The 11253-nt window shown below is 37.5% G+C and overlaps 4 protein-coding genes and 1 long non-coding RNA gene across 5 annotated transcripts; 1 reads left to right on the top strand and 4 right to left on the bottom strand.

The window, feature by feature from the left end:
* Positions 1-166: 166 nt before the first annotated feature.
* Positions 167-1851, bottom strand: LOC103865823 (macro domain-containing protein VPA0103). Its single transcript, XM_009143675.3, has 7 exons — positions 1539-1851; positions 1257-1305; positions 1068-1170; positions 885-980; positions 730-804; positions 527-596; positions 167-433 (listed from the first exon to the last, which is right to left on the bottom strand). The coding sequence occupies exons 1-7, from the start codon at positions 1833-1835 to the stop codon at positions 356-358; spliced, it is 768 nt and encodes a 255-aa protein (XP_009141923.2). The 5' UTR covers positions 1836-1851; the 3' UTR covers positions 167-355.
* Positions 1852-1900: 49 nt separating this feature from the next.
* On the bottom strand, positions 1901-3694 carry LOC103866024 (macro domain-containing protein VPA0103). Its single transcript, XM_018658622.1, has 7 exons — positions 3660-3694; positions 3461-3509; positions 3286-3388; positions 3109-3204; positions 2910-2984; positions 2683-2752; positions 1901-2197 (listed from the first exon to the last, which is right to left on the bottom strand). The coding sequence occupies exons 2-7, from the start codon at positions 3486-3488 to the stop codon at positions 2039-2041; spliced, it is 531 nt and encodes a 176-aa protein (XP_018514138.1). The 5' UTR covers positions 3489-3509; positions 3660-3694; the 3' UTR covers positions 1901-2038.
* A 437-nt stretch (positions 3695-4131) lies between these two features.
* LOC103865822 (expansin-A8) lies at positions 4132-5880 on the bottom strand. Its single transcript, XM_009143674.3, has 3 exons — positions 5455-5880; positions 5037-5349; positions 4132-4688 (listed from the first exon to the last, which is right to left on the bottom strand). The coding sequence occupies exons 1-3, from the start codon at positions 5609-5611 to the stop codon at positions 4382-4384; spliced, it is 777 nt and encodes a 258-aa protein (XP_009141922.2). The 5' UTR covers positions 5612-5880; the 3' UTR covers positions 4132-4381.
* Positions 5881-6549: 669 nt separating this feature from the next.
* LOC117133717 lies at positions 6550-8461 on the top strand. The gene is made up of 2 exons (XR_004457701.1): positions 6550-6785; positions 6891-8461. It is a non-coding gene; the product is annotated as an uncharacterized LOC117133717 (long non-coding RNA).
* LOC103865820 (bZIP transcription factor 18) lies at positions 8265-11114 on the bottom strand. The gene is made up of 4 exons (XM_009143673.3): positions 10476-11114; positions 9170-9302; positions 9011-9095; positions 8265-8935 (listed from the first exon to the last, which is right to left on the bottom strand). Exons 1-4 carry the CDS (start codon positions 10880-10882, stop codon positions 8532-8534), a joined length of 1029 nt encoding a protein of 342 aa, XP_009141921.2. The 5' UTR covers positions 10883-11114; the 3' UTR covers positions 8265-8531.
* Between the last annotated feature and the right edge of the window lie 139 nt (positions 11115-11253).

Here is an 11253-nt window from a genome sequence, read left to right on the forward strand (position 1 = left end):
TCCCTCTTGTTTTTTTTTTGTTGTTGAAATTCATCTTAAATTTATAATTCCTCAATATTTGTTATACATCTTAGATCCATTTTAATCAATAATTTTACGTTATTAATTTTTAACTCGCAACCAAGTTGCTTGATCTGTAGTACCTGTTTGGTATAACAAAAACGTATAAAGCAAAAGACAAACCTTAAAAACCATAACCATTTACGGACAATCACAAGTCTCTCATCACACAACAGAAACAGGAAATGTCTCCTTTGTGTGGAATATCACAAGGCTATCATCACACTAACACACATAGCAATTTTTTTCAATTCATGTTTACTTGAGCATACTTAGGCTGCGTGCAGAGGGAAGCTTAAGCTTTTTGTAGCACTTCCTTTGCTTTGTTTACCCACACGCTGTAAATATCCTCGGCGAACAAAACAAAATGCACCTAATGACGAATACGAGATTAGTAAAAAGGTAATAGCTACTGCATTGAATCCATGGAAGTGTGGACAATATGGAGGAGAGAAGCAACCATTACCTCTTTAAAGTCACTGGCAAACTCTTTGATCGTTGATATACCGACCACAGCAGCTTCATCAAAAGGATATCTAACAACAAGAAGAACACATTCGGTACACAAGTTTTCCTTTTTTTACTTTGCACATAAAATGTTTTCTAAGAGCAAGACTAACTAGAGAAACAATAGACCGTCTCTAAGTATCTGGATTAGAAAAAAATTACCCGTAAATCCCACAAGATATGGCGGGAAATGCAATGTACTTGATGTTGTTGTCCTTAGCTACTCTCAGACTATTTCTGTAGCAAGCAAACAGAGAGATGAACTGGGTTATCTCTAGAAGAAACAAGCCAACTACTTTAGAACAAAGATGGTTTACCTGTAAGAGTTGGTGAGGGATTCTTTAGGGTTGAGAGCTGAGTCATAGATAGGTCCAACGGTGTGAATCACACGGGATGCAGGCAAGTTAAAACCCCTGTTCCATTTGTTTCAAATACAACATGTTCATTAATCAACCTTCAGTTATTATTAAACATGAGAAGAAGAAAAAGAGTAAACCCACGGAGTGATTCTTGCTTCACCTAATGGACAACGGACTCCAGGACGAGCTTCAGAGACCTCATAGCACGCTGCTCTCAGCTGTGGCCCAGCAGCTCTATGTATTGCTGTCACAGACATAGTTAATCACACTTCATAGCAATGAAAATGGATTTGGAGATCATTAAAGAAGACAATATTCGTAAAAAATCACCTCCATCTGCACCACCACCACCTAACATTCTCTCATTTGCTGGATTCACCTGAACAACACATACTGCTTTAAGTCAAAGACTCAAAGTATTGATCAAATTCTACTGAATCTGACACTGATCATTTATCTACGAACGACTCGGCTCTGAGCATAAGCTAGTGAGACATTCAGCTTATATCCTATGCATAACCATGGATACTGACACATAGTTAACCAATGATCATCCAATTTCAGGAATCAATTCATACATTCTAGACTCATAGAGAGAAAGGAGAGGCTTACAATAGCATCGGAGGATGCATCGACGGACCATTTAGTGATGTCGCCTTTAACGATTTTGAGAATACTCGAATCGGATAAACTGAATACAGCTCCAGAAGCCATGGATGAGACTGTTATCACTCGGGACGACGAAGACCAGTGGCTCCGTAACCGTAACGCGGCGGTGTGGAAAGTTTTAACGGCGAGGAATAGAGTAGCTCCCGAGCTCGAATTCAGTTTTGGAAGACTGACGCTTCCCACTGCACAGGTCAACCAGATTCGTCTCATCTGAGTCCTCAGCCGAAAAAATAGGCCCATTAAGGCTAAAGAGAAATGGTTTTAATGGGCCTGGTGATGGGTCTGATGAGATAATGAGCAAGAAGTACTCAATGAAGGACTTTATAAAAGAGTTGCACAATTTATTTTCTTTCTCAAAGCTTGCCCTTATTGTTTGATGAGAGTATGAGAAGGGGATACAAGTTTTCTACATGATGAGATGAGATCTGTTTTTCCTAAAACATTTAGGAAAAGCAGTTGAGTTTACTGAGGAATCCAGTTTTGATTGTCTTGGACGAAGTGGATGAGGAGCTTCGGTCTTGTTGCGACGAAGGTGGTGACAACTCTTTTGCCTTGTTCACCCACATCGTGTATGTATCATCGCTGAACATAACGAAATGTACCTGTGAGAAGATCCAACACTTGTTAGAAGAGAATTTTTCTTGGACTTTTACCATTTCTTAGTTCAGACCAAAGACTATTCACTGATAATAACGGTAGGGTTGAGTCTAAAAGTTATAGAGATTGAAACTACTTAATCAATTTGGAGACAGATCAGTCTATACAGGACCGGTCCTGAGCAATGCTATTGCTACAATAGACTTCCTGAGCAATGCTATTGCTACAATAGACTTCCGAAATTTTTGAAAAAAATTACATAGACATAAACCCCAAAAAATAATTTTTAGATTCCTAAACTCGTAAAAACATTTTTTTTACATAAGACATTGTTAGAAGCTCTCAAATTTTCAGGGCCGCACCCTGAGTCTATATATATAATCTACTTTAATTTTGGGAGCTGACACTAACGTTTTCATATTGTTATGCCTACGACTGATCCTGCTAATGGCAAATGAAACTAACTGTAGTTTGAAGGCAATGAATTTACATCTTTGAAATCTTTACCGAACTCCTTAACCGTGGAGATAGCTATAGACGCAGCTTCATCCAAAGGATATCTAACAATTAATCAGATAAAGAAAAAAAAAGGTTTCATATCATGTGAAATTTTCATTCTCTAAAGATGATTCACAACATGGGAAAAAATCTTTGAAAACGTTTTACCAACAAAACAAACATCAAGTTCCTGATTCTTACTAATATCTATAAATTTACCTGAAAATTCCACAAGATATGGCCGTAAATGCAATATACTGGATGTTGTTCTCCTTAGCCACTCTTAGACTGTTCCTGTTACCAAAACAAATATTGAGATACACAATCTAAATGAGAAAGCATAAGTGAAGAACAGAAATAAAATACTTTACTATACGTACACTAAAATGCATTTTTTTTTGCTCTTTTATTTTTTTACCTGTAGGCATTTTTTAAGAGTTTCTTAGGATTCTTCTCGGCATTATAGACTGGGCCAACAGTGTGAACCACATGAGATGCCGCCAAGTTGAAACCTCTACAACACAAAACAATCAACAAGCTAAAAACTCAGAAGCATACACAATAAAAGAAAAAAGGTGAAAGTGTCAAAACCCACGGTGTGATTCTTGCTTCTCCGGTGGGACAACGGACTCCAGGAATAACTTCTGGGACTTCATAACATGCTGCTCTCAACTGTGGCCCAGCAGCATCATGAATGGCTTTTTAAATGAAGTACTTAGAAGTTAGATCCCATCTATGGCAAAAAAAAAAATTATATTGAAGAGAAGTACCTCCATCTGCACCATTACCGCCTAGCATACGCTCATTAGCCGGATTAACCTGAAGCAATCAAAGTTTCTATAATCTCTAAGTTCGAACTTAAAATACCATTAAGGAGTCAAAAGGAATCAACCTTCTGAATGTCAATCTAGTATCAAGATTCTGATTTTCTAAACTGTAACCTTATGTATTTTAGTGTAACTCTATAACCTGGTCTAACAGAAGAGGAGAGGACGAGAAAGAGAACTCACAATAGCGTCGGATGAGCCATCTATGGACCACTCGATGATGTCGCCTTTAACGATCTTGAGAACACAATTTTCTGACAACTTGAAAGCTCTTTGCCGTCACACTCCATAACTTAATTATGTGAAAGCAAAGTACGTCTCTGGCGTGAATCTTGCCTTTTGTGAAAACAAAGATGAAGAACAGAGACGAAGATGCTATCCTTTCACGCGGTTATCGACTTACCGACCGTTGACTTGACTCCAAAGTTAAAATGCTCTTTGTCTATATGTTCGTTTAAAAGAATAAAACTCTATTACGTAGATGAATTTTATTCTATGCATATATAATAAAGTTTATCTATTTTTTTGCTTCTAAAATAGAAAGATTTTATCATAGAGGTATAGTTTAGAGTATTCAACTTTCTGTTTTAGGAAAATATAAAAAAAGTTAGAGATATTCTAATATAAATTTGGTTTATTAATTAACGCCAAAAGGCTAAGTTCAATATAAACATGTAAAATCAAAAAAAAAAAAAAACTTGTCTCCTTTTAGGCACGACAAATACAATCGTTGAAAGCAACAACTCGTAAACAAAAGACACACACAAAAGGGAAGAAGGCTAAGTCTAGCGGGTGCATACGAGCCACCTCAGCAATACGCAGCCACACCAGCACCACAAAACATAGAGAGGATGATGTGTGGACTCAGAACTGACCGCCTTGGAAGGTTTGTCCGAACTGCCAGTTAGAAGGAGCCACGTTATTGCTAACGACGGTTCTACCATCGCTGGTGGTGACCTGGAACGAGAGGCTCTGACCGTTGAGGTAAGAATTGCTCTGCCAGTTTTGGCCCCAGTTTCTAGACATTGCTTGCCAGGAGCCTGTTTTTGAGCCACTGATCGAGACGGCATGGACGTCTCCTGCTCCTCCTACGTTCGAGATCAGAACAAGGTTGAAGTACGAGTGTCCGTTGATCGTAAACCTTATCCCTCCTTTCTTCATACACGGTACTCTGCGTTTACACAACAACATATCTTAACTCTTTAGTTTAGTTTGAACTGTTTGTGCATTTTGGTTGAACAAATCTTTTAACTTGTTTGTTTGCAAAGGTAAGAACAAGCTTGTGTCTGGACAGAACCCTTGGCCTAGACAAGTGAAACATTAGCTTATGTTCTCTACTTTAAAAAAAGAATAAAATTTACACAAACATAAATTTCATAAATTATTATTTTTAATTTTTAAAAAAATCTTACTAAATTACCTATAGCTCCAAAATCTTAAAGCAGCTGCATATATTAGGGTATGAAACAACTACAATATTGTTACTTGCGTTCCAAGCATTAAGACAAGTAAAACGGACCTTCGGAAAGAGACAGGGACAATGCCTGCACGATACTGAGCGATTTGGAGAAAAGCTGGCTCGGCTAGGTCGAAATGTTGAAGAGGAGGATTGCACCACCCACCGTTGTCGTTGGAGAGACCCAAGTTCGGTGGACAGAAGTTTGTAGCCGTGACGGTGATAGTGGAACCGAGACACCATCGCGGGTCATCGTTGCACTTCATCTCGTAGCACGCACCGCATGTGAGTCCGTTGTTGAACAGAGCCGTACTTAAAGCCGCGGTGTTCGTCCCGTAACCTTGGCTATACAGATTCCCATAGCCACAAGCTCCACCTGAAATATGTAGGTAGTTCACATGTTAGCTAACATGCGCACGTATAAGATATTTGATTAGCTATTGTTAGATAACATAAGCATATTTTATTTTCTTGGTCATACCCATGGTGCCGGAAGCGTCTCCGCCACCGTAGAACGTGGCGTGACCACTTTGCCAACCTCCGGAGTCTCCATGAGTTCCTTGGAGGGAGAATAATAAGCTGAGTATGGATAATATTGAGATCATAGAATATTTGGAGTTTGATGTTATAATAGACATTTTTGTTTTTGTTTAGGAGAGGGGTTGGTTAATTCGGTTTTGAGTATTGGATATGATTTGGTGAGAAACGTGAGAGTGATATGGAATCAAGTGTGGAGGGATTGAGTTTATATAGAAGAAGTTTTGGAATTTATAATAGAGGCAAGAGATAGTATTTGTTAAAAAAATGTTTATTTATTAACGTATTGGTGTGTCTCTTCTTTCACCTTTTTGGGCATTCAAATATTTTATTCAAGTGTTCTGTAGCCAATTTGCGAGAGGATTGTGCCTGTTATTTCTCGTTAAATCCCAATGTGTGTCCTTATCAGTTTCAGTATTCATTCATGCAGTTATATACATGAGGTTTTCTCGTAAAAAATGGAGCTTAAAATTCAAGATTGTCAAATGTGTAACTTGTTTGGATAACTAGCGGTAAAAGTCAACAATGTATGCCACCGTTTATCTTGAGTATCGTCATTTGATCTTTTATAGATTTTTGTTGCGGCCAGATTTATATTTATAATTGTATAATATATAAGAAAAAAAATTAAACAGTTAGGAAAATAGAGGAAAATATTCGTATTTATGATTGTATAAGATCAAGGAGACTTTGAAGGTTGTGGCCACATGCAAATGTTGCGGTTAGAGTAACTGTGATTACTAATCAAGTGGCTCCTACTTCCACATGCTTCATTTCGCAAGTCTTTATTAACTTGTCTCTTCCATATAGATTCTGGAAGTTTTGGATATTAGATCTTTAATCTCTTTAACTTTTAAAAATTCAGATTTAAAAACATTTTATACTAAAAAGGGTTTGAACTAAAAAAATAAGAACTAATTAATTCATTACAATAGCATTAAACTACTAACACTTTGGCTTCTTTCATCGTTTTGCGTTGGTCATATGATCATATATTTTATTTGTGTTGAAGAGTATACAAATTAACGGCTTCAGTATGTTCAAAGCTACTTACAATTTTTTTAACAAACTTATGAGATGTCAGTTTAAAACTAGTATTAGTTCAGAACATTTATGATGCAATCTTTATTTGTTATTGATCCATTTACACAGTGCTAATCTTTAAGGTTAATGTGAGAACATTGGAATCGGGATGTAGTGATATTGATAAATTTTGGTTTTGGGGTTTGATTTCTGATATTATTTGGCCTAGCTATTTATGCATTGACTAGAGAGGTCACTATAATGAATCAAAGAGAAAATATTAAGTGATAAGTTTTAAATTTGGGATTTGATTTCTGATATTATTTCGCTTAGCTATTTATGCATTTGACCAGTGAGGCCACTTCAATTAATAAAAGAGAATTTAGTAAGTGGTCATTTAGATGGTCCTACCATGTTACAAGCACATGCAAGAGGCCCTTGACGTGTGAGGCTCCTCTCATGCAATTTTATGATACGTCATTTTCGTGGCCCTTTATTAGCTACTTTTCTATGTCTAAAAAGTGATCAACGTAACATAGCCATATATGGTTCGTTTTTAACTAGGCTCCTTCATGATTCTCTGATAATGTAAAAATGAGGTTTCTTCTTCCGGGAAATTCAGTTTGTTTAGTGGATATTGGTGTCAATATTTTCAAAATAAAATCCCAACAAGATTAGATAATTATTTGCTAGTCAACACAAGCTGGTACATGTATGATATATATACACTATTAAAGATAGATAATGGGACTAGCTTCACTTTTTGAAAACTACCTTGTTTGGGTAAGATGTTCTTGACAAAGAATCTTCAAGTGGTTGAGTTCGTTTGTTTAATAGTTAAAAGTCTGGGAGCCATTCTCAGTGTTACACACTTCGCTACCAATCTGATCGGACGGGTGTAAATGCTTAAGTTGCATGTCACAAAAAGCCTTAAACTTACAATCATGCATCTATCTACATTCTCATCTATACTAAAGCAGGAAGAAGAGCAAGAATTAGATTGAAACCAAATAGAAACCGAACTGAATTGTATCCACAAAAAAAGGTCACGTGAGATCTATCCAGAATGTACCAAAAGAAAACAAAAGGGACCACATTTTCAGTAACCATCACAAGGTGATTGTCTCTTACTTGCCCCAAAACTGTTGGGACTGGTCATAAGACTACATTCCTGAAGAACGGTCACTGTCCCAAAGAGAAAGTCATTTCAATGACCCAACTTCTGAACCGACACAAGATAAAGTGAAGTTCAGTTAAGCTTTTCTGAAGATATAGTTCAGAAATTCTCATGTGAGTATTTAATTTTTTGTTTGGTAGTTAGGGTACCGTTAAAGTGGCCTCAACATTTGTGTCTAGACTCTGTTAACAAGTAACCCTATTATAGTTTGTAACCATAAGTGGGCTTTTCCAAAATATTTATAAGTTTCCGATGAAATCAATGTTCAATAAGATAACTAGACGCTTGAGATTATTGATTAAACGAACGACTAAACTGATTTTTTTTGAGTGTTTAGATCAATTTTTTAAAAAATTATTTATATCTAATGCCGTCTACAGCGATTTTTAGAACACTTTATGAAATTATCTTTGTCTGTAGTAGTTGAATCATAGTGTGGTTTTACGAAACTGAAAAAAAGAGTCGAGTGGTTTCAAACGCTAGGGTTATTATAGGAGTCCTAAGAAACTTGTGCTTCAAGCAAAAGTAATATGTAACTTTATGATGTGAGAGCCTTGTAAAACAAAACAATATCTTGTCTGGTTTGAGGTAAAGCCAAATCCAAATACAACCACCATTTACAAGGATGATTGAAGAAGCAACTAGTGAAGGAAGCAAGATAACATACAGATGAATCATGAAAAGAAGAAATCAGACAAGTTAAAACACCTGTGGTCTCTAAATTGAAACTTTGAAACCAGTTTTACAGAATTAAAAAAAAATGAATCAGACGACGGTCAAGGGAGAGCAAAAGAATAAGGTTTATCAACAAAGGGCAAGCTTCACATGGTGCTGCTGCTTTCACTGACGGTATCAGACCTACCAAAGTTCGAACCTCTGCCACAGCTGCTAATGTCAAGCCCCTGTAACCTTCCAAGATGGTCTTCATGCATTGCCTCCGCAAAGGAATGAGATTGACCAGAGGAGTTAGAAGTAGCGTGGTGCATAAGCTGAGGGTTTTGGTTGTTGTTAGGCTGGAAGAGATGAAACTGATGAGTCATTTGTTGCAAGTTTTGAGCATCAGCTTGTTGTTGTTGCTGATGATGATGTTGAAAGAAGGATTGTTGTTGTGGTTGTTGAGAGTATTGCATGTGTGACATTTGGAGGTTATAAGCATCAGCGTGTGAGACTTCTCCGGTGGCGAATTTGAGCCTTTCTACTTCCTTTTTCAGCTGGTCGTTGAGTGCTGTGTAGGGAAGAAAGAATCATTGATAAAATAACGTTTAAACAGGAAGAGAAGGGAGGGGAGAGGTTTACTTACCGTCTCGCAACTTGGCTTGTTGTTCCATGACTTGTAAACGAAGCTTGAGCTCTGTGTTCTCTGATGACAAACCAGTTGTGTCTCTCTGTAAGAAGCAAGTTATTAGGCACAGTAGAAGAGAATGTAATGTTACTACTAATGAAGTGTGTAATAACAAACCTGGAACAAAGAGAGCTGGGCTGAGAGGGTGGTAGCTTCGGTTTGCAAGGTCTGGACTTTCCTCTCGAGCTCCATTATATAACGAGCCTTTCTCTCTTTTGAACGAGCAGCAGATTGTCGGTTAGCCATTATCCTGCACCAGAGTGAACCATACAAGATTAGAGAACTGTAGCATTAATCAATCAAATAGAGAATGCTAAATGTGTCCAGTTCTAGTGTTATGGAGTTTAGAATAGTCATGCCACTGCTAGAGGTTTCATCACAATTTTAGAAACTCTGAGATTAAAATATATCAAAATCACACGCGAACCTAATGCCCAAAATTTTCCTAACCAAAGCTACTTGAAAATGTTAACTTTCAATTCTATATAGTTGATTACTAAATGGGAATGTGAAAAAAGGATCATCTCCATTAGTTTGAATGTTACAAAATAAAACTTATTCAAGCCAAATGAGAAGTAACACACAAAAAAGTCATCATTAGATAGGATCTCTAATCAAACAAGAAAGTACAACAAGCTTGAACCAACAAATCAAACAAAAGCTAGCCCAAAAATATCTAATTGACTTCTAAAAGGTAATGTGCAAAAGAATCATCTCCAAAGTTTGAATGTTACAAAATGAAACTTTCTTCAAGCCAGATGAGAAGTACAACACACATAAAAGGCATCATTAGATAGGATCTCTAACCAAACAAGATTTTACAACAAGCATGACCCCATAAATCAAACAAAAGCTAGTCCAAAAATATATAGTTCATTACTAAAAGGGAATGTGAAAAAGAAGCATATCCAAAGTTTGAATGTTACAAAATGAAACTTTCTTCAAGCCAGATGAGAAGTACAACACACATAAAAGTCACCATTAGATATGATCTCTAACCAAACAAGAATGTACAACAAATCATCCAAAAAGCTAGTTCAAAAAGTTTGGGGGCCACTACATCACCATGAAAGAGATGCATGGCCATAAAAATTTAGACTTACCATTATAATCACAAAAGAACATACTTATGGGACCCTCATGGTCTCTCTCACCCAAAAAAGACTTAGCAAAAGCTAACTAAAAACTCAGTTACCGTTGAGATTCTATCTCAGAGTCAAAGAAAAGTGATGTCACACGTAACTATCAAAACGTACATATCAACACCAACCAAAAAAACTCATAAAGAAACTGTCCTTTTCCCGCGAAATTGATCTTAACGAACTAAACAGAAACTAGATTTCAATTTTTCATCAGATAATTTGCATTATTACAAGAAACAAACAAAAAACAAAGACACGAACTTTGAGGTCAAAGGCGAAACCTTTTAGCACGCTTAGGGTCAACGACCCAAAGCTCAGCGAGTTTATCAGGAGCCATGGCTTTCTTCGCCTCGATAGACTCCAGAGTCGAAGACCCACCATCAACCGAGAGGCTGTGCCTGTGCCTAGGCCTCGAGTCCCCAGCCTCGGGAAACGGGTTATCGGATCTCGGAGCGGAGGGTCCAGCCGAGTCGGATCCGGATCCGAGCTTCTCGATGTCCATGTACGAGCAGAAGAGGTCATCCTCGGATCCGAGGTCTTCGAACCCTCCGAACGGTTCGGAGAGATCTAGATCTTCCGGGAGACGGAACTGAACCTCTGAGTGAGCTCGCCGGTGGTACGGACCCCGGAAGGGTGTTGACGTCGGAGGTGGGCATTGGTTGGATTTTGCGTTCGAAGGATCGTCCATTGTCTGTCTTGGGATCGTCTCCTTCTCTCTGTGTGTTCGCGCCTTCTCTCTCTCCTCTGTCTATCTGTCGGATTCGGACAGCGAAAGAAAGAGATTCAGATTTGACGTTTTTCTGTCTTAAGATGATGGCACGACGTCGTTTGCGCAGCGTATTAAGAAAGTAATTAAAAGCTATGGATATGTGATTTGTATGTTTCTTATGCATGTTAAATGTTAATCATAGAAAATCCGATCACATTTGTTGCTGTTTTTGTTTAGATATTTCTAATAATGTTATCGCACCAAATCGTGCATTAAAAAAAAAAAGCGATTCTCTTCCAAATTGAAGCATTTTATCATTTGTAATATTCTGGATACATATATTACAAACT

Source organism: Brassica rapa, chromosome A04 (assembly GCF_000309985.2).
Source record: "Brassica rapa cultivar Chiifu-401-42 chromosome A04, CAAS_Brap_v3.01, whole genome shotgun sequence".
NCBI classification, from domain to species: domain Eukaryota; kingdom Viridiplantae; phylum Streptophyta; class Magnoliopsida; order Brassicales; family Brassicaceae; genus Brassica; species Brassica rapa.